This window comes from Grus americana, chromosome 22 (genome assembly GCF_028858705.1).
Source record: "Grus americana isolate bGruAme1 chromosome 22, bGruAme1.mat, whole genome shotgun sequence".
NCBI lineage: Eukaryota > Metazoa > Chordata > Aves > Gruiformes > Gruidae > Grus > Grus americana.
Genome location: NC_072873.1, coordinates 8,953,206 through 8,974,884, shown reverse-complemented (window position 1 = coordinate 8,974,884; position 21,679 = coordinate 8,953,206). Strand labels below are relative to the sequence as shown.

Genomic DNA, 21,679 nt, shown 5'->3' with positions numbered 1-21,679 from the left:
TGTCTAACAACAGCAAGCTGGTGCCAGGGACACCAACTGCTCGGCTCGTGGTGCTCAAACTGATGGGGCTTTTTGATCAGAGGGTGAATGGGGATCTGGGAGGAGAAGGAGCACAAGGTGTGCTCCATCTGCAAACAATCCACGCATAATAATCTTTCTTGCAAGTTCAATATTTCTGCAATAAACCCGTTTGCAAAAACCCACCGAGATCCTGCCGTCACCTGGCTTCAAGGGCTGAACAAAAATGCCCCAAAATGGCACCAACTGGCATCGCCGTCTCAGCCCCCCTCTCCTCAGCAGGCTGGGCGCAGGCGTCCCAGAAGCAGAATGAGAGGATGGCCGGCCTGCCGCACATCCCGGGCCCCGAGAACCTCCGCCCCTTCACGCCCGCCTCGCTGGCTGCCATTGAGCAGCGCATCGCCGAGGCAGAGGCACTCAAGGTAAAGCGGCAGCAAGTGGAGCTGCCTGAGGAAGAGGAGATCAAGCCCAGCAGTGACCTGGAAGCTGGCAAAAACCTGCCCCTCATCTATGGTGACCCACCGCTGGAACTCATCGGGACCCCCCTGGAGGACCTGGACCCTTTCTATAAGGATAAGAAGGTGAGGGGCAGAGCTTAGCCCATGGGTAGACTTGGCATTAGATATAAGTCCCAAGAAAAAGACCAAAGCATGGACCTCCTCTTCTTTCCACCATGCCCCAGGGTCTCATCTGAGCCCATCTTGGTGATCCACAGCCCCAGACCACTGTGGTTGTTTCTCCTCCAAAGCAGAGCATCTGTCCCTTAGCAAAGTCCTGAGCCTTTGGAGATCCGAAGCACGTATAGAGGTCTTGCCTCTAATGGCAGCACTTCCAGGGGTGTTCTGGGGGTGTGCAGAAGGGCTAACCCATCTCCCTCCTCTCTTTTCTCCACAGACATTCATAGTCCTCAACAAAGGGAAGTCCATCTTCCGCTTCTCAGCGACGCCTGCTCTCTACCTGCTGGGGCCCTTCCACCCCATCCGCAGAGGAGCCATTAAAGTGCTTATCCATTCATATCCTTGCCCTCTGTGGTGCTGGTCCATTGCCAGGTCAAACACTGATGCTCAGAGTGCAAAAAGCCCTGGGAGAAGGCTGAAAGAAGTGTTTCATGATGGTGTGGTGAGCAAATCTCCTGGGCTGGCCCCCACCACGGGGGGGGCACAGCCACCCCAGTGCTTTGGTCCCTTCCCAAGGAGTGGGTGCTTGAAGGCTTTGGGCACCTTGGTGGCACCAAGAGCTCAGTCTTGGTTGGGGAAGGGAGGAATCCGTTTGGTTGGAGAAGGGAAGAAAACTAAGTGGTGGAACTTCTAGGAAGAGATTCAAGGTCTCTGAGGTCTGGAGAAACTTGGAAAGGAAGGAAAATGTTTACAGGTCAGGGGATCCTGTCCCATCTGGGAAGTGGGTGAATTGCGGAGCTCAAAGGATGCTTTGGGAGAGGGAAGGTAGAGGAGCCAGTACGTTGAGGTACAGGGAAGGAGTCAACTTGAACAGTGCTGGGGCTTTTGGTGTGGCACAAACAGAGGTGGAAAGACAGGAAAGGACCCCAAGAGCTAGAGGGGCACTGGGATGGGTGGGAAGTGATGCTAACAGAGCTCTGGTGGCAGCAGGGGTTGGTGGCCAGGAGGTAGGAGGAAAAAGAGGAGGTGTTTGTGGCAGAGGGACAAGTGGGGAAAGCTATATCCTGGGGTGATGGAGAGGAAGGAGCACAGGAAACAAGGGAGGCAGAGCCAGCACCACGGAGATGGGGAAGGGAGCAGAACAGGAGGGCAGGGACCAGGATCATGCGTGGGAGCAGGAGGACTAAGGGGAAAGTGTGAGCCAGGAGAGAGCTGCAGGAGAAGCAAGTCAGGGTGTGGGACCAAGGTGGGAGCCAGGATAAGAGGAAAAGGGGTGCTTGGCTCCATAACCATGTGAAGGGGGCAATCTAGGCAACAGCTGCAGCATTTCTCCTTGACCAGGTTTTAATTTATTCAGCATGTTCATCATGATCACAATTCTAACCAACTGTGTGTTTATGACGCTGAGCAACCCCCCGGCGTGGTCCAAGAACGTGGAGTAAGTCCCTGCCTCCTGTGACCTCCTCCGGCCATGGGAGACCATCCCAGCTTGGCCATCCTCAGGAGGGACAGGACTAAGGCTGAGAAAGGGGGTGCTGGGATCCAGGCACCCTTCAGAGGAGGAGAGGTGTCATTGGAAGATGCTGGCGGCCCTCTTGATCTCAGAAGGGATGTCCATGCTCTACAGTAGGCATTGCAAAGAGTGGGAACACATCAGAGCTGCCCAAAATCTAGTGGGCTCCCTGTGCCAGGAGGCCATTGCCAAGCAGGCTGGGCTGGGTCAGTGGTGACGGTCTTGGGAGGCTGAGCAGATCCACCAGTCCAAGCAGCATGGACAACCAGCCCCAGGGGGGAAGGGGAAAATACAGCATCTGCTGCTGCGGTTCTGCAGTCAGGTCTCAGCAGCGTTTTAGAGAAAATGAGGTGGGGTGGGACATCAGCAGGGATCAGAGGTGTTGCAGAATAGTCACCAAAGGGAGTGGTACCTCAAACGTGTCAACTTGAGGTGAGGTGAAAACCTCCCCCAGTGCCAAAGTGCCCCAGGAACTCAGCAGCTCATGACCATGAGCCCCCAAACTCAGCTCCCCAGGGTGGTCCCACTGGCAGGGGTGGATGAAACCTCATCCTGAGCTGTCCTTGGACCCGGGTGAGCATCCTCTGAGTCATTGTTCCCATTTCAGATACACCTTCACTGGGATATACACCTTTGAGTCCCTCATCAAGATACTGTCGAGAGGCTTCTGCATCGACAACTTCACATTCCTGCGCGACCCGTGGAATTGGCTGGACTTCATGGTCATCTCCATGGCGTGAGTTTGGTGGGGTTTGGGGAGGACAGGAGTTCTGCCTCCAGGGGTGCACCCACTGCATCCAGGGGTGGGGGGGGGACAATCTTGGGGAGGAGGGCTGAGAAACAGGGGGGTGGGTGCCCGGCAGAGCCCCTGAAGCCCTCTCCTCTCCTGTCCTGCAGCTACATCACCGAGTTCGTGGACCTGGGGAACATCTCTGCTCTCAGGACCTTCCGTGTCCTCCGTGCCTTGAAAACCATCACAGTGATACCAGGTGGGACTTAAAGAAGGGGTCTCCTCTCCCCATTTTCCCCTTCCTTGAGCTCAGATTTTCCCACAGTTCAAAGCAATTCCTTTTAGTTCTTTTGGCAGCTCTAAGAGAAAAGAGGGGAAATAAGGTATTTGATACTTACAAATAATTTTCCACATAATAATTCAGCTTTTTGGGTCAGGTCCTGCTGATTTTTACATCTTTAAATTATCTGCACTCACTTGGTTGGTTGGCCCCTGACAAGCTATAGTGTTTTTAGGGCTCCTTGGAGATGCCTCAAGTGTGTTTGTGCTGATGTCATGTTTATGGGCCCAACTGACTGATACGCTTTGCTTGGTCCTTGGAGCCATAAACTCAGTTTCGTCCCCACAGCTGACTGCTCTGGTGCTAGGGCTGAGATATTTAATGGGTATTAGTGCAAGAGCCATGTGGTGAGTGTTTCACGTCACCCCAAACATCCAGCCTGTGGTTAGGAGCATGTTATCAAATGCTTCTCATGGCTGTTTCCCACCAAATCTGATACCATCTCAATACCCAGCATTGGTACCACAGAAATGATAGGTCAGACCCCTTGAAGAAGTGTGAGATTGAACTGAAAATGATAATTTCTTGTGGTGAATAAATTATTGTGTCCCTGCAGTTTCCAGATCTTTAGGGTTCATATTTGAATGTTTTTTGCCTTCATCAAACAGGTTAAAAATTGCATTTAGAAAAATGTTAAGTTGCTACTTCTTTCTGGAATGACATCCCCCCAAGAGGCTCTGCAGAAATAGCAGTTGCAAAAAATAAGCTGGTTTAGAACGGCTGTCCTCAGCATTTTCCCAACATAGACAAGCCCTTGGAGAACAGGGTTTTACCTAAATAGTTTGGGGAGGGTGGGGAGGAGGAGGAACTGACATGATGACAGGGATAAAAATCATGCGTGTTCAGAGAATTGCCTCCACGTGAGAAAGCTCTGTGCTCAGAGCTGCTTTTAAGATCAACGTCAGGATGTTCCAGCATCACCCATCATCCATGTAGACCTTGGGTGACAGGAACAACATCCTCCTTGTCAAAAGCCCACTGAGGATCTGTGGGGGAGCCTCCTCTGCGGAGGAAGTGGCAGCGCTGGAAGGGAGAGATGAGTTAATCCCAATGCTTAATGCAGATGTCACTTTGTCACCTTCACTCAGACACATTGGGGTTTCTCCAGCTTGAAGGGATCAGGCTGGAGGGTCTGGCTGGGCTCCCAACCACCCACAGGACAACAGCATGTGGGGTGTTGGACCACAGAGGTTTTTCTGGAGCTGAGAGCAGTGCTCAACATCTTCCAGCTGGGCTGGCAAATAGCTTTTCCATGGGTCACACGAAAGTGGTCTAATCTAGTGGTTTGGGCCAAAAAAAGGCCAGATTGTGGTGTTTGGGGAAAATATAAAGCCAAAAGGACTTGATGGCTGCCAGGCTGGGGTGGGCTTTGCCTTGTGATACCCAGATTAAGGTTGGCATGGGGAGGTTTGGCTGGCACTGATCTAAGGGTGACAGTTTGGGGGGAAGAGTTTAGGCTGCCCAGCAATGTGTGGGGACAGAGGGGCAGCTGGGAGGCAATGTGGGGCACAGAGCTGGAGGTCTGAGCACATTGGGTGAACTTGGTGATACCATACGTCCCCACCAGATCCAGCACCTTTTGGGAACGCCATAACACGTTCTCCACAATTAGCAAATGAGCGATTAGCTCAGAAGTGACGCCTCTCCCCTAGGGCTGAAGACGATCGTTGGGGCTCTGATCCAGTCAGTGAAGAAGCTCTCGGATGTCATGATCCTCACCGTCTTCTGCCTGAGTGTGTTCGCCTTAATCGGTCTCCAGCTCTTCATGGGGAACCTCCGGCAGAAGTGTGTGCGGTGGCCCCCCCTCAATGACACCCTGCTGGGGGACTTGGGGCTGGACAACGACACGTTGGCCAACGCAACACTCTACGGCAACTTCACTGATGGCATTGTCAGCAACTTCACCAGCAACTTCACCAGCAACAGCACCTTTGATTTCGAGGCCTACATCAATGATGAAGGTAAACACTTGTGCATCCGCTTCTCCATTGACCCATCACCCTGGTTTGCTCCTCAGTTTCCTTGTTCTTCCTCTGTGTCAGACCAAGATGGTTTTCTTGCGTGGATCTTCCTGCCAAGGTGCTTTGCAGGGAGATGTGGCCAGTGGGTGAAACAGGGATTGTGCATACTCACTGGATGGACAAATGGGGTCAAATCCTCCTTGCCAGGGAAAATGCAGTCCACCTGGGCAAGCTAAACTCCTCTAGAAAGGTTTCACCATGGAGAGGCTGGACAAATCAGTGTCTCCATCTCTCCCACTTGCTAGTGAGGCCACAATCTCCCCATCAGGGTGGGCACAGCAGGGAGACCAGCCAAGCCCCCAGGAGCAGATGGGACTTTGGGTGGAAAACTAGAGGGAAGGATACAGGAATGACATCTCTCACCCTCTTTCATTGCTGCATCAGAGCTGGGTCCTTCCCCAAGTACCGCTGCGTCCAGTGAGCATTGCATGCAACACCGCAACAGCAACAGGAGGGGAGGGAGAGGTGGGATCAAACACAGGTCCATGGACAGATCTCCAAGTTTGCTATTTTACTACCACTTCTCTGAAACAAGTTTGGCCCAAAAAAAATGTGTGGTGGATTTTTTTTGTTTGTTCTTTGGTTTTGTGTTTTTAAACTCTATGAAAATGTAAAAATCTCAGCAAATCTGCCTGGCAGAGCTGCACGGTGGCAAGATGCTCTACAGGGTTGTTTCACGTCTCATTTAGGGCACCCGGCAGAGCTCAGCAGAAGGTCGGGTTACGTCTCAGCTGAGCTGCTTTGCTCAACTGTACAAGTAGCTCTGGCATTAATTACAGGAAGGCTTCCTGGTAGGGTGCAAATTCAATATATAGGATCTAATAAGTGCAGTGCGAATAGCAACAGCACCCTGCAGCCATGCGTTCAGGTTAACAGCTATTGGAGCCAGGCCAAAGAACGTATCGCCTGGAGATTCACAAGCGGGACATCTCCTCAGTGAGCCCACACATGTTAAATAAAAGCCTGGTGGCCAGAAGCCGGGCAGAGCCGGGAATGCTTTGAGGAAGCTCCAGAAATCCCTGTGTGGCTCCTGGAAGGGCTGTGCTAGGTGATGCCCAGGATGGGGTCCAGCTGCCCTCTGCCATGTCCTGGGGTGGATGTCTCCAGGTGGTCATCTGTGTCCCTGGGGGCGGGTGACCAGTGGTGGCACTGCTTGGCAGCTCCTGTGGCTCTGGGTTTGTGCTCATGCTGCAAGGAGGAGCTTTAAGGACCCCTGGTTTTCCCACCAGGTAGGGGCTGGTTGGGATGGGAGCAGCAGGAGGAAGGTGATAGCAGACAGTTTCCCCAGGCTTTTTTGTGACCCCTGCAATCCCCCATGCTCGGTGCTCCCTGGGAATGCCCTGCTATTTTGTACGTTTTCCCAGTAAAACAGACCAGCCCTGGTCCTTTGACCACATGTTTAACCCACCTTCCCAGGAGGCCTGACCCTCGTCAACCTGGCTGTTTCCAGAGCTCTTTGTGGGCTTGGGAGCCATCTAGTTGGGTCGGTGAGACAATGCCATGAGCTCTCTGAGCTAGTGCCAAGTAGCTCAATGCAAACAGCAAAGTCAGCAGAGAGGAGATAACCCAGTGCCCAACGCTGGGATCCAGGGAATTTCCCTGACAGCGAGAAGCTGCCAAGAATTTGAAAATCAATTTTTTTTTTTCCATCTCTTCTTCTTTCCCCAACTGCAAAGCCAATTTCTACTTTCTGGAGGGAGCGCTTGACGCCCTGCTCTGCGGGAACAGCAGCGATGCTGGGTGAGTGCAGCTCACGCTGGTGGCTGATGTCCCCTCTGATCCCCCGGAGGAGACACGGCAGCCAGCACAGCCCATGGGATCACTGATGCTTGGGATGGGACAGCATCGGGGCTGGGAATGCGGCTCTGCAGGTGAATGGCCCGGGGATCCCGACTGTATCAGCCTGGAGGGGGTATCGGTCCAGGCATCCCAGCTGTATCAGCTTGGGGGGTACCGGTTTGGGCATCCTGACTGTATCAGCTTTGGGAAGGTGGTATCGGTCCGGGCATCCCAACTGTATCAGTTTTTTGGGGGAAGGGTGTTCTGCTGAAGCATCTCAGCACCTCCAGGGACGGAGCGTTTCGCTGGGGCTGCAGGAGGGGCAGTGCCGGGGGCTCATGCCAGCTGCCCCTGCGGCTCCTTTGGTAGGAAGTGCCCTGAAGGGTACCAGTGCATGAAGGCGGGGAGGAACCCGAACTACGGCTACACCAGCTACGATACCTTCAGCTGGGCTTTCCTGGCCCTCTTCCGCCTCATGACGCAGGACTTCTGGGAAAACCTCTTCCAGCTGGTAGGCACCAAATTTTTATCCTTGTGTAAATGCTCCTCTCATTTCGATGCTGGCCGTGGTCTAGGGCAGGTAAAAAGTCACTTGCCTGGAAACATGTGGGACCTTGTCCTGTGGCTTATGGATCTAACCAGGATCAGCAGAGATGGGGCAAGGTCCCGTCCAGTTCCCCAACCTCAGCAGTGCAGTGTACTTTCCAGGCAAGGCCCAGGTGTGCTTCAGCAGTGCTGTCAGCTGCATCATGGAAATCAGGGATTTATAAGAGTATCTAGTACATCTCTGGCTTAAGCCAAGGGAGAGGGTAAGGGGGAAAAGCTAGGTCTCTTGGGTCATCCTATAGGAAGAAGTTGCAGGCACCATGAAATCCCAACTGACCCTGGGTCCAGAGATAAAAGCAAACCTATGTGTGAAGGCCACACATGTCCTCTGGAAATGATGAAGTCCAGATCTGGAATAAGACAAGGACTGCTCTTGGTCCAGGGGCGAGACTTGAGAAGTTGGGGGCTGAGAGACATCAGCCCCTGTAACAGCAAAGCGAGTCTGATGAAATATTGGTCCCATCTCCATACACTCTTGCAGCCCTTGGGCTGCCAGGTAGCACAGAGCAGCGTGGGTGGGTTTGCCGATACCTGTGGCTGTTTCACACGAGTCCTAACCCAGTGTCATGGACTGCAGGAAGGTCAACTGGGCAATGACCAGCCCTTGGGGAGGTGGGAGCAAAATATTGTAGTCCTGCCACAAATGGGAGGGTACCCTGGTGCAAGACCTTTCATCACCAAACCGATATCGTGCAGACGTGGTGTGACAGCCCGTGCCTCCTCTTTCCACAGACACTGCGTGCAGCAGGGAAGACATACATGATCTTCTTCGTGGTGGTTATATTTCTTGGTTCCTTCTACCTCATCAACCTCATCCTCGCTGTGGTGGCCATGGCTTACGCAGAACAAAATGACGCCACGTTGCTGGAGGAGCAGCAGAAGGAGGAGGAATTTCAGCAGCTCATGGAGCAGCTGAAGAAGCATCAAGAGGAGCAAGAGAAGATGGTTGGTGGAAAGTGTGGAGGCCAAAATGAGGGACCTTAGGAAGAGGGGGAGAAAATGGGAGGCAGCGACAAGCATGGTAGTGCCTCTATTTATGTAAAATCCAAGAATAAGCCCCATTTGGTCCACAGTAAGCAAAGATAATAATTGAGTAATTTATTTTGGGGGTCACAGCTGAATCAAAATGTTGAGATATTACCCTGGGTGGGGAAATAAAAAAGCTGAAAAGATTTAATTTCCACATGCAAAAAGCAGCACAGGGAGCACTGGGAGGCAGCAGAGAGGTGCAGCACAGCGGTGTGGCATTGCTTGAAAGGAGGAGGTGAGAAACAAGGCATAAAAGGCACCAGAACTAACAATACATCTTCCTGCAGCACGTCAAGAGCAGGAAACCTGGTGGAGAGCCTGCACAGTCAGATTATGATCAGGGTATAGAAGAAGCACTCAGGGAAAATAGGGCAGTTGCAGGAAAGCTAAATGCATGAGCAAACCATTTGCTTTTGGCCAAGACTGGAAACAGCGGAGAGCGCTCCAGAGACCCCGCGTATCACCCCGGGATGTCCTGGTGTCCTTGTGGGAGCCGAGGTGCAGGTCTCAGCGTCTGGCCTCGCTGCTGTCCCCAGGACACGAGCAGATACACATGTCTGATGCTGCAGGGAGTTTGCACTGATATTTCTCCGAGCTGGCGCCTCTAAGATGCCTGATTTCCATCCATTTGCTCCACTGGGGTCCCAGGGTGTTACCTTAACCCCTTTCCTGTCCTTGGGAGTCTCTTTTCAGCACTATAAAAAAGTGGGCACAAGCTTCTGTGATGTCTGATAGTGCTGCCCAGCCATTTTCCATCTCTAATCATCATTTTGATCTATGTCAGCAACGTCCTCTGGAGACATCCCTGCAAATCTAACTGTTAGTCTGGGCAAAATACCAGCTTCCTCGCATGTAGGCAGAGACACAAAACAGTGTTTTCCTCTCTCTAGAGCCTCTATCTCTCATTGCTTATCTGTGCTGAGCCACAACATCCTCCTGAGGAAGTGGCTTGCTCTTATCTGGCTGCTGCTGTTTGCAGGATGGGTCTAAGCAAGCCCTGCCCGAGGGATGGGGACTCCAGGGCTGAGCATAAAGCTGGTGCTGTGGCTGGTTCCCTGAGCAAATTAACCAGTGAGTTGCCCAAAGGGTTTATTAAGGGATGATACTCGTTTATTGTCACCTAGAGAAATGGAGAAGACAGAGGGAACAGGGCTGAGAGTGAGAGCAAAGCACCTCTGAGAAATGGGCGCTCAGATCCATTCAATATCCAGAGCCCGAGTGTGGAAATCGTGTTGCATCTTGGCCATTTGTGGTGGGAAATGTGTGTGGCATCCTTAGTGCTACCAGAGGGTGCAGTGAACTTCAGATATTAATACATAATACCACTGTCAGAAAGGAGAAAAAAAAAAAAGAGAGAAAAAAAGAAACAATTGCATGTGCAAATGAAAACCTAATAAAAAAAATTCAGAAAAAAAAACTTAAATTCTGAGCCAAAGATTCACAAATTCAGTGCAAGTCCAAAAATCTTGGACATGACATTTCAGCAAGAGCTTTGAAGATTTTGCTTCTTTCTCACGTGGGATGAAAGCATGCTTTAAAGATTAAAATTTCCTGCAAGACAGAAGTTAGAGAGTTGGCATAGTTTTGTCCTTATGAATTATTCACCCTGACCAAATTTGAACAGATCTAATACTGCTGTGCAGCGAGCTTGGTACGGTGGGGTGCGCAAGTGAAAAGGAAAGGTTTGCAACCTCAGGCGCGTGCTGTTTAGCTACTACAAATTGTTATCCCCCGTCGTTGTTTGTGAGGATCTGAGTTTGCTGCCCAGATCCTGCAGCAGCAGCTCTGGAGTCACAAAGTCCTGCCCAGGACAGTCCTGGGGCTCAATCCATCCCCCCGTGTTAGCCTGGTGCCCTGCAGCGACGGTGGCAAGCTCCCGATGGCTGTGGACACGCAGGTGAGGGAGACGTGCCTTGCTGCAGTTGCAGGACCGGCGGTCCACCAGCGGTTCCCTGCCCAGCAGTGCGGCTGAGAAGGAGCGTGACTCGGACCTGAGCAGTGACCAGGACAAGGCAAAGGACTGCAATGGGCAAGTGGTCCCCAAGGTCGTGCTGGAGCGGTCTGCTACGGTGATTGAGGTACGTGCTCGGCTGTCTCTGCTGTCCCTGGAGGACGCCCACCCTGATGGAGGGACGGGTGGAAGCCTTGGTGGAGGGACAGGCTTGTGACCAGCTTGTTGTGGGTCCTACAAGCCTTTCTGCTGCTCACCTGAAGCTCCCGTGTTCCACCCCAAGGTCTCTCCAGACCATGCCCCTTTTTTTTCTGCCTGCACTATCTTTAAGTGCATGAAATAGCCTGCAGCACTCTGCATTTATCCCCTGTGGCCTCCTCTCCTTCTAGTTCAACCCAACCAACGAGCCGGAGAAATCAAACCACAACCACCTCACTGTGGGCAACCAAGATGGGCCAGGCCTTGAGAAGAGAGTGGGGAGCGCCGCCAGTGTCATCTCCAACGCTGTGGAAGGTATGTCCTTCCCCAGCCTCGGCGAGGGCTCTGTGTGCCGGCTGTTTCAGCTCAGCCGCAGTGCGTTAGTGGGCTTGGGGTGCTCAGCACACACCAGTGATAGCGGCTGTCCCAAATCTCCAGCCCCCATGCGAGGGATGACTCTGGACCTGGGGTGTCCATACAGGCTCAGTGCACTGCAGTGGTGCTCAAGCATGGCTTTTCATCCCAACTTGCTAGGATGATGTGTGGAGGCAATAATACAATATCCCTTGCAAATGAACAGGATTGCAATTGATTACAGTGTTCTCCAGAGTCAACCAAGAGCTGTTGAGCGGCTTCCTGAGAGCTGCTGCCTCAACTTCAGCAAAAACTACCACAGACCCTGCAACAACAGGTTTCTCAGCCCTGCCCTCCGTGGGAACAGGCACAAAGCCCTCCAGCCACCTCGGAGCAGTTCCCCTGCGTGTCCCTGCAATCTCAGCATGGCAGAAACACCCCAAATCCTGCCTGGGTGCTGAGAGCAGGACTGCACCCACAGTTCCCTGACTGATCTGCCTTTCCATCCCTCTTTGGTTTGGAGGGTAAGGTGCCTGGGCAGGGGAAGGCTCTTCCTTTTAGCCCCCATGTTAAACTTGTAGATGGTCTAGGGCTGGTTCAGAACCTCAGGAGAGGTCTCTTCTAGGGCATTAGCACTTGGCCAACCCAGGGGAGGACAGGAGAAGCCTACACTGATGTCATTTTTCCTTCCTGCCCTCAGAGCTGGAGGAAGCTCACCAGAAGTGCCCGTCCTGGTGGTACAAATTTGCCCACACATTCCTGGTCTGGAACTGCTGTCCTCTGTGGCTGAAGCTGAAGGCATTTGTCAAGCTGGTGGTGATGGACCCCTTCGTGGACCTGGGCATCACCATCTGCATTGTGCTTAACACAGTCTTCATGGCCATGGAGCATTACCCCATGACAGAGGAGTTTGAGAACGTGCTGACCGTGGGGAACCTGGTAGGCAGCTACGGGCATCCCGTCCTTCCCTGTTTAGAGCCACAGCAGCCACCACATCCACCCTGGTAGGCAGATCCCCTCTGCTGCCGTTGTGTCACCTGAACAGCATGCATGCATGCCTGGAAACATGTCCCAGCTGCTGAGAAAGGGCTGCAGGGGTCTGATCACAGCATCCCTGTGATGGGTTGGACTCCAGGATGGCTCAGATCAAGGGAAGTGATATGGGGGTGGGATCCATCATCCCCTGCTCCTTCTGCTGAGGCTTCTGCCTTGCTTGGTGCATCTTGGCGATGCTGATGTGGCCATTGCCTTGCAGAGCTGTCCTGAGCCATCTTCTACATTGCAACCCAGGGTCAGGCACGAGCTGCTGCGAGCCCTGGCTGACACCACAGTGTCCTTGCGATGCTGGGTGGCCATGTGGCAGAGCTGGGGCAAATTCAGATGCTGGGAGCAAACAGGTCCCCACAGAGCAGGAGACAACAGTGCTAGCAATGTTAAATAATAATAATCAGGACTTTTCCCAGTGAAATCACTGCAAATTTGGGCTGTCCTGATTTCAGGGGTGTGTTTAACAACCAGCTGTGGCTGCTCCTGCTTGGAGCTCGGGGTAAATGGCTTTCAGCTTGATGCAAACTGCTGGTGGTACAAGTCCAGGAGGCCCCTGGTAGCTCTGGGAAATGCAGATAAGGGATGGCAGAGCTCTCCATCTCCTCTCTTGCCACCTTGCCCTGCTCTAGCACCTGCCAGGGCCTCTCCGTGCACGGGCACTGGAGTGACACATGCTGGTGCCCGAGCCCCGGGCGGGCAGGATGACGCTCAGCACATAGCTGCTTTGTCTCTGGTTTCATTCAGGAAATACAAGGGGATTAATTGACTGTTGCTCGAAACACGGTCATGCTGCAACGACAAGTCCTGCTTTTCCTTTGGGCCAGCGGCGGTTGCTGACTGCATGTACACCCCAGTGCAGGGAGCCAGCGGGGCCGGGGGGGTGGGGATTTGCTGGGGAAGGGCCAGGGAGGGATGGGAGCAGGAGAAGCGGCTCCCACTGAGCCACTGTCTCCCCCCACATCGCCTGCCTGTGCTTGAGATGAAATCAGCAGCCCCTGCTGCCTGTCTCGCTGCAGGCAGAAAGATGGGCAGGCTGTAAGCGAAGAGAGCAGGGATCGGCTGACAGGAACAGAGAAGGGGACATCTGTGGGCTGGCATGCAAAGGGGCATGTTGGGGAGCACCCCCTGGGATGCCAGTGCAGAAACCTTTCTATAAAGTGGAGGCAAGGACCTGTGCCTCCCACCTCGATCTGCATCCAGGGCAAACTTTGTCACCAAGCCTCTTCTGCACATGCCATGTCATGAAATTGCATCAAGGATGCTAATTGTCACATTGCTGATCCCGCTCCGGAGTAATGCGATAATGCACGGTGCCGTTGTAGTCCCAGGAAAAGAGTAATGTGTAAAAGCTGGATCAGCTTTCACAGGGCTCGGGGAGGGGCAGGGGTATCCCAGTAGCAGCCCAGTTCCCAGTGCTGGGAATCTCAGTGATTCAGTAGTTGTTCAAAGCAGGGGGGTCCCTTTGCCAATGAAACTTTTATTTTTAATTTCCACCTGCCAACACGCACCTTTGTGTCTCTCCAGAAGCAATCAGTCACCAATATTCCCAGCCTGGCCTCACAAGCTACACTGGGGAGGAGCTGGGGAGCTTGTTCCCAACTGGGACTGGACCTAATGGGATGAAATGCTTTGGGAATACACCAAAAAAGAGAGGTGCTACCCACACCAAGGCTCAGCACTGGCTTTCAAGCAAAGTGACAGGGTGCTGTTTCCCACAGGTCTTTACGGGGATCTTCACAGCAGAGATGGTCCTGAAGCTCATTGCTCTGGACCCCTACGAGTATTTCCAGCAGGGCTGGAACATCTTTGACAGCATCATCGTCACCCTGAGCCTGGTGGAGCTGGGCCTGGCCAACGTACAAGGGCTGTCCGTGCTCCGCTCCTTCCGCTTGGTACGTGTGGCGGGGATGAGCTGCACCGGGGGGGGGGGGTTGGATGCAATTGCCACCAGGGTGGAGAATGGCTTGTTCAGCCTCCTTTATGGAGATCACCACCTTGTCCCCAGGTAAAGATAACACTGACAGTTGAGCTAAATATTTAGGAAAGTTGGAGTCTGTGCTCTTTGCAAAGCAGTTGGGTGTTTAATCCCTCCTGCCTTAATAAAACTGCCACATGAAGGTCTAATCCCAGCTTCACAGCCTTGCTGACACCTTGTGGCAATGAAAACCCCAGGTAAAACAACACTTTGTCTCCTTGCTCCTTGTAGCTGAGGGTTTTCAAGCTCGCCAAGTCCTGGCCCACCCTCAACATGCTCATCAAGATCATCGGTAACTCGGTGGGCGCGTTGGGGAACCTCACACTGGTGTTGGCCATCATCGTCTTCATCTTCGCCGTGGTGGGGATGCAGCTCTTTGGGAAGAGCTATATAGAGTGTGTGTGCAAGATCTCCCTCGACTGCACGCTGCCCCGCTGGCACATGAATGACTTCTTCCACTCCTTCCTCATCGTCTTCCGCATCCTCTGTGGGGAGTGGATTGAGACCATGTGGGACTGCATGGAGGTGGCCGGCCAGACCATGTGCCTCATCGTCTTCATGATGGTCATGGTCATTGGAAACCTTGTGGTGAGTCTTGGAGCTGAGGTGAACCCTCAGTGAAAGGTGGGGAGCAAGGATGGAGGGTGTCATGGGGTGAGGACACCTCTGCCTCTCACTCACTGGCCAGTGCTGTCCTGCTCAGCTCATCTACAGGCATGTAGACCTGGTCTTGTTGGAGCTGTACAGGCTTGACCTCCCTCCTGTAGACCCAGTGGGCATGTGCTATGTGCTCAGCTCTGTGTAAAGCAGGGTAAGAAGCAATTTATGAGGGATCTCCAGCTGAAACTAGATCAGGAACAGAAGGGGAAACTGAGGCATGGAAAATTTAACAATGGCTTTAGGCAGATGCAGGAGCAACTCTGGGACAAAAGAAAACTCATCTTCAAGCTGTCCTTTCTTCTTCACATGGCTTTTCTCCCCATTTCCCACCTTCGTGCAATAAGAGATGGAGGCATTGGCCCTTTGCTCCCAGGTTGTTTTGGGAGCAGACCCACACAGAATGCTTTTGCAGATCCCCAGCATCCCCAGTCCTCACCGTGGTCCAGGTGGCATCCCGAGGATGCATGACCCCTCTGCAGTGTGTGGCTCCTTCCCCCACGTCCTGGTGAGCCCCTGGTCACCATCACCCTCCCTGCCTGCCCGTTGCCTTCCCCACTAACCCAAGCTTCTTGCTGCCAGCGCTGCAGGTTTGCAAGTTCCAGGCGAGCGTGAAATCCTTTCTAAACTTGGTAACCCTCTCGCTGGCAGCTTTGAAGCTTGTTTTCCAGGCTGCGTGGGCCCTGCTCTCCCTTCTTAAGGAGCAAGGCAGGGGAGGGAAGCACGGCGGCTTGCCGAATCGCTCCTATTACTTGCCGGGGTTGTGTAAGCCCTTTGGAATTTGCTTTGAAAAACTATCTGCCCAGGGAGCTGCTGACACCTCTCGGGTAGCTGCTCCAGTCCCGGGCTGGCACAGCCCCCCAGTGGGGTGAAAGCAGCCCCGGGGGGAAACCCAGACCACCCCACAGCTCGGGTCAGGGGTAGGACAGCTTGGAGTGTCCCATTTCGAGGGCAGATAATCGGGATTTGGGTGCTGCTTGGCTTCCCTGGCTCATGCTAGGTGTTTGGGGCTGTGAACCGGTCCCCACAGCAGTGCAGAGAGCTGTGCTGGCTGCAGACCTCGCCCTGGGGTGTCCTGGGGTCTGTGCCGGGTGATGCTGGGCAGACGTGCATGCATTGAGCTCGATGTCTCCCCAGGCTGCCCATCACCCAGCAGTCAGCAACAGTTTGTAATGCCACCTTGCAAGGGAGAACCCGTTCATGCGAGCTGCAATGCTGAATCAGGCTGAAAATCACCCGTAAGCAGCAGAAGCATCTCCAGAACGGTCTGCAGAGAGTGCAGGAGCTTAGAGACTGGGAATCACAGCTGGAGCTCCCTGGAGACCCTCCCCCAAAAGGGGCTCTGGAGACCTTTCCTCTTCTGGAGACAGTTTTTGGAGTAGGTCAGCCCATCCACCCCTCCAAGAGACTTTCCTGGAGACAATATGGGGGCAGCACAATTTTCAGCTGGTGGGGTCTGAGGCAGCCCCCCCAGAGGCATAGCCCTACCTGAGATTGCACCCCAGCTTTCTGGGCAAGCTTTGCAGCTGCTGTTGTGCTCTGTGCCACTGCACGGGGTTCATTTAAAGCTAAGTAGAAAACACAGTGCACAACCACCTACAGAGCCATCTTTGCAACCTTCATCCTCTTTGCCAGGCTCTCCTGGCCACGTCTCGGGTATTTCTGAGTCCTGGAGCCTGTCCTGCACAGCCTCCCGAGCATCCCAGCTGCAGGGAGGTGTGTGTTTCTCCCCACTTCCCCTGCAGAAGAATAAGGCGACGGTCGGTCGTCCTTTAATGCTAATGACACTTTGAGCATTTCCTTTGGGGTTATTAAGGGAAAAGGGAGGAAGTCAGTCGAGTGACAAGGTAACGGATTCCTGTCCAAAAAAAACCAGAGCCAACAGCAACTATTAGCTGTAATTGGTGCTTAACGTAAGTATTAAACCGATGGGATAGTAGGCATTTATTTAAAGATGCGATTTAAGTCATATGGTATGAGCCATGTGAAAACAGCAGTGACCTTGAATAGCAGCTAATTCCCTTCTCAGATACGCTGCTGGCACAAAAAGGCACAAACATCAACAGCTGTGGGCTTGGCCCATCGGCCGCCCTGCACAGCGAGTGCATGTCTGGGTGCTGCTGATGGTCCCCTGCCCCGGGGAGAGCCCATCCCGCTTGTCTTCTCATGAGCTGCTCCAGGTTTCTGGCATGCAGCAAGTCCACCCGTGCCAGGCGAGGCTGCGGTGGGGTCCAGTCACGTTTTGGGCTTGGTGAAGTAGGAGAGAACTAGGGGAAGCAGGTGAGAGCCCGAGCTTGGAGCTATATAGAGCATTTGCATCCCATGAGCTGACTTGTGCTGAGATGACATGCTGCTCTCCGTGGAGCAGAGCGGTCTCTGGTAGAAAGGGATGAGGTTATGGCTGTGGCTCAGGCTCCTACATGGCCCCAGGGTATTGGAGACCCTCAGGAGCTTGCTGATGTCTGAGCTACGAGAGCCAGCAAAAGGAGAGGATTAGTTGCAACTGGGAGGACAATAAGCAGAAGGTTTCTCCCTGGGAAGAGAATGGGCAGAGCTGAGTTGCATCCCTATGGGTGGTGAGGAGAAGCACCGTAGGCTTGGGGAGTCCCACATGGGGACCAGGCAGGCCAAGAGAGCAAAGGGAGGGACACACTGATGGACCCACAGGGCCCACGGTTTGAGAGGGGCTGAAGCGATGACTTGCAAATGGATCAGCAGGACCCAAGAAGCTGGGGGTGATGTTGAGGGCATCGGAGCCTGGGGAGGAGTGAGGATGACTATGTCCATGTCCTCCAGGAGATGGGGTTGGCATCTCTGTAGTCCCTAGAGCTAGGCAATGGAAGGAAGGAATCCCACAGCATGCTCAATGAAGGGATCTTCACGGCCATGACTTGTCCCTGCTGCTCCAGCCTACAGGGATGATGTTGGTGCCAGACATCAGCACTGGTATTTGCTTTTGTCCCCACCAGGTGCTGAACCTGTTCTTAGCTTTGCTGCTGAGCTCCTTCAGCGCCGATAGCCTGGCAGCGTCTGACGACGACGGAGAGATGAACAATTTGCAGATTGCTATTGGCAGAATCACCAAGGGGATCGACTTTGTAAAGACCTCTGTCCTCATGCTGCTCCACAGGCTGTGGAAGGGGAAGAAGGTGGCCCCGGAGGAAGAGCAAGAGCCAAATAAGAGAGACAACTCTGTGCTAAACCATGTGGACACTGGCCAGGAGCCCAAGTCGGAGTACCTGGATGGAGTCACTGGCAAAGAGCATTATTTCATGGATGAACTGGACCACATGAATTTCATTAACAACCCCAACCTGACGGTGCAGGTCCCCATCGCCTCGGAGGAGTCTGACCTCTACGAGGAGACGAGCACCCAGTCCGACACTGAAGATGCCAAGGTAAGAAAAGTGGGTGATGGGATTTTGACCCAAAAACTGGGATTGACCCAGTCTTGTTGTGCTGCCCAAAGAATTATGCTGGTTTTGGTTACTTCTAGCTTTTCCACAATGTGTGGCAGGGGCCAAACTTGGGGTTTTTCAACTTGGCATTTCCCAGTGTAAGCTGGAGGTGGGGGGGTCCAAGCAGGGGTTTGGACTGGTTTGGGCCAGACTATGGGGTTACTGCTAACACGACAGGGACCCCCACTGCACCACAGGGTTGGTGCAAGGGTCAAAGCGCTCAGTTTGGGATTAAACATGTTCAAGAGGAATTTGATGCCAGGAAATCTGCTGATGGCGCTAACATTGGATCCACTGCTAATGCCTCAGAAAGCATCATCAGGGAGGGTATAAAACCAGATGGAGGAGCTTAGCACAAGTGAACATGAAGCGATGCATTTTGGATCCAAAGCTGATGAAACAGCTGATGTCGGCATTGCTGTGTCAAGGCGTGGAGAAGACTGTCCAGGCTCGCGGGACACCGATCGCCTTGGTGCTCTGGGACGATGACATGGAGATGCGAGACAAGAAACTCGGGAAGACCTGGGCGGACACAGAAAAGGAGGGTGATGGTCTGGTGGGAAATTACTGCTCACAACGTGGTCACACCGAGGTCCTGGGGAAATGCAGGGCAGTGGGGATGCTGCGGCAGAGAGGAGCAACTGCGTCAGTCTGAAAGGGGTTTTGTATGAATAATAGAACAGCTCTGACCCAGGGGTTTATCATCACTATCGATGGCAAACGTGCAGGGCTGGAAAATGAACCAGAACTCCCAACAGCCCAGAGCCATCCTCCTCCCTCCCCCGGTGCAGGCTCCTTGCAGCTCCGCACAGTGACAGGCTTCGCTCGGGGCACAGTGCAGGGAGAGGGCACGATCCTGATTATTTATTTATTTATTTATTTTTAGCTGGGAAAACAGGGTGTTTTCAGCAGTTGGGGCTGCAGTGGGAAGATGGCAGGAAAAGTGGTGGCTGTCTATGACCCATTGCAAACATGCTGCTTGCTGTGCTCAAAAGGGACAAACTTGCCTGGAGCACCCTGGTCGAAGGAAAAGGGGCAAGGGGAGTAGTTGTTGTTGTTGTTGTTGTTGTTGTTGTTGTTGTTGTTGTTCCCCTTAATGTTGCCAGCAGGAGGGCTGAGATTTGCCATTTTCCCCCAAAATTTTTCCTACTACAAGTCCAGTCCGGTAGCACTAATCCCCAGTACACCCAGGTCACAGAGCCACCCTGCACAGGGGCGATGCTAAAGCCAACCCAGCCACCGCGGTGGGGGTCCCCACAGACCTCAGTTCCTCGCCACCACGATGTTTTTCCCAGCGACTGGGGGAAAACCGCGGTGCGCAGCTATCGGACAAGCCGTGGCATGGCTCTGGCGTCACGGGGCTGTGTTCAGCTGACATCTAGTGGCACCTGCTCCAACACCCTCCACGGACCTCACGTTTTGAGAGCCATCCCTGTCTGCTCAGCGCGTGCAGGGGGCAAACAGCATCTCTGAACCACTAAGTACCAGTTCACCCCATCATCGTTCCTGGTTTTGCTGGATAAATTCAGTTGGATGTTGAACAAGGTGCAAAGCGGGGGGGGGGGGGGGGGGGGCGCGTGCATTAACAACCCAGGGTGGGCAACGGGCTGGTGGTCATCATGCGAATTCAGCGCCTAGTGATTAGAAATCAGGTGCTAATTGGTGGGAGCCCTGAGCTGGTCCTCCGCGAAGATTGCTGCTAGCTCGGTGTGTTCACATGCCCTCGATCAGCTCCAGATGGAGCCAAAGCTCGGCACACTGCCTCGCACCGGGGACACGGGCCCCCAGTGACGATTGCAAACTGGGGGATTTTTCTCCAGATGGGCTGCTCAGAACATGCTGATAAATGCTCTCCGTCTTCCAGAGCAGCTTCTTTCCAAGGCAAAGGTATTTTTTCAGGATGAAATGATAGCAGTAGGGTGGCTGCTCTCCTTGAGCACTTTTGCGTTTTACGGTTGATTTATCAGTTGCACCACAAAGCAGCGAGGAGGTGACGGGAACAGCAGTGTTGGTGTGGCTGTGCAAAGAGTTACTGCTGTGGCTCAGGGCTCTTCCTGGGGGCTTTTTGCCTCAGACCCCCATGCTGCCCGGCAGGATGATGTCTCCTGAGATGCTCTGGGCTGTCTGTATCACATGAGTACCGTCAACTGCTGTGAATTATGGGGGTCACAGGGTGAGTCTGGGTGCGCAGCACTCAAATGCCAATGCTCGGTGCTGTCCAGGATGGGGAAAGCCCTGGGTTTGGCTGGAAACACCCAGCCAGGCTGGAGGTGCTGTACCCACTGCGCGATGGAAATTACCCTGCAAACCTGCTGGTCGTAGGTGTGCGGGGGCTCAGGAGCACCCAGGGATGGGGTGTGGGGGACCATGCAATGGGACCAGCACAGTTATCCCTGTCCCCCCTCAAGAGCACCTGCTCTGGGCACCTTTCCCCTGGTATCCAGGGCCACTGGGCTGGTTTGTCCCCACCTCGTGCCTTTGCAAGACTTGTCCTGGAGGCAGATGGTTTCCGTCTGTCCTTCGCCGGGGTCACAGCTTGCCTGGCTCCGTGCCGAGGCCTCCTAATCCCCCTGCCCCTCCTGTCCCCGCCCCAGCCCCAGACGAGGGTGACCCCACCGCTCCTGCAGAGCCACCAGCCGACAGCTCGTGCCACCGCTGCTGCTGCATCTTCTCCTCAAGGCAATGCCCTGGATGTCCCCAGCATGCAGCAGCCAGGCTGCAAGGGTCCCCCAAAGCAATGTCTTCTCCTAGAGATGTGGCTGTGGCCCCTGAGGCTGCAGGCAGTGACAGTGCCTCAAATTACCCCAGGGGGTCTTCCCTGGCTTGTGGGACAACAGAGTAGCTGCTTTATTCACTGCTGAAAGCGCTAGCAACCTTGAGGGAGGACTACCTCCTTCTCACACAAGCCAATGCCATCCCACATTGGAGATGCCCATCCAAGATCATCTCTCCCAGGTAGGACAGGCAGGTCTGGGGATCTTCTTATTCCTCAAGTGCGGCAGAAGGTCTTCTCGGAAAGTCCAAAAAAAAAAAAAAAAAAGAGGAAAAAAATCCCAGGGGCTTGCCAAGGTTTTCTCTCATTATCAGCCCCTCCAGGCCTTGCTGAGTGGTGTCTGGGAAGCCAGCCAAGCTGAGCTGTGGCGCAGGATGGAGCCGGCGAAAGATATTTGGGATGCAGGTTTTGAACTTGGGTGAACCTCAGCCTAAAAGCCCTTTGGCAGGAGCCGAGCCAGCAGGATTTGAAAGAAGTGCCATGGTGGCCGCCCAGTTTTCTGCAGGTCTAATTGCACCAGAGGGTATTTGGCAGATTATTTCTTGGCTGAGAGCATGCAGAGGAGGAGGAGGTGAGAAAATCAGCCTGAGATGATGGTACAAGTGGGTGGGAG

At 53.6% G+C, this 21,679-nt stretch overlaps 1 protein-coding gene across 6 annotated transcripts in view; it reads left to right on the top strand.

Moving 5' to 3' along the window:
- SCN4A (sodium voltage-gated channel alpha subunit 4) overlaps positions 1–21,679 on the top strand; it is a 47,407-nt gene that overhangs the window by 13,868 nt on the left and 11,860 nt on the right. For 3 of the 6 annotated variants that reach the window (XM_054801757.1, XM_054801759.1, XM_054801754.1), the window contains exons 2-16: positions 301–599; positions 913–1,031; positions 1,984–2,073; positions 2,756–2,884; positions 3,046–3,137; positions 4,871–5,179; positions 6,916–6,979; positions 7,388–7,529; positions 8,357–8,569; positions 10,576–10,731; positions 10,994–11,117; positions 11,857–12,095; positions 13,922–14,095; positions 14,410–14,766; positions 17,805–18,233. In XM_054801757.1, the coding sequence (XP_054657732.1) occupies positions 336–599; positions 913–1,031; positions 1,984–2,073; positions 2,756–2,884; positions 3,046–3,137; positions 4,871–5,179; positions 6,916–6,979; positions 7,388–7,529; positions 8,357–8,569; positions 10,576–10,731; positions 10,994–11,117; positions 11,857–12,095; positions 13,922–14,095; positions 14,410–14,766; positions 17,805–18,233 (2,901 nt within the window). In that variant the 5' untranslated portion in view covers positions 301–335. Of the gene's footprint in view, positions 1–282; positions 600–912; positions 1,032–1,983; positions 2,074–2,755; positions 2,885–3,045; positions 3,138–4,870; positions 5,180–6,915; positions 6,980–7,387; positions 7,530–8,356; positions 8,570–10,575; positions 10,732–10,993; positions 11,118–11,856; positions 12,096–13,921; positions 14,096–14,409; positions 14,767–17,804; positions 18,234–21,679 lie in introns of all 6 variants that reach the window. The other 3 variants (XM_054801756.1, XM_054801758.1, XM_054801760.1) reach the window with 2 other exon arrangements.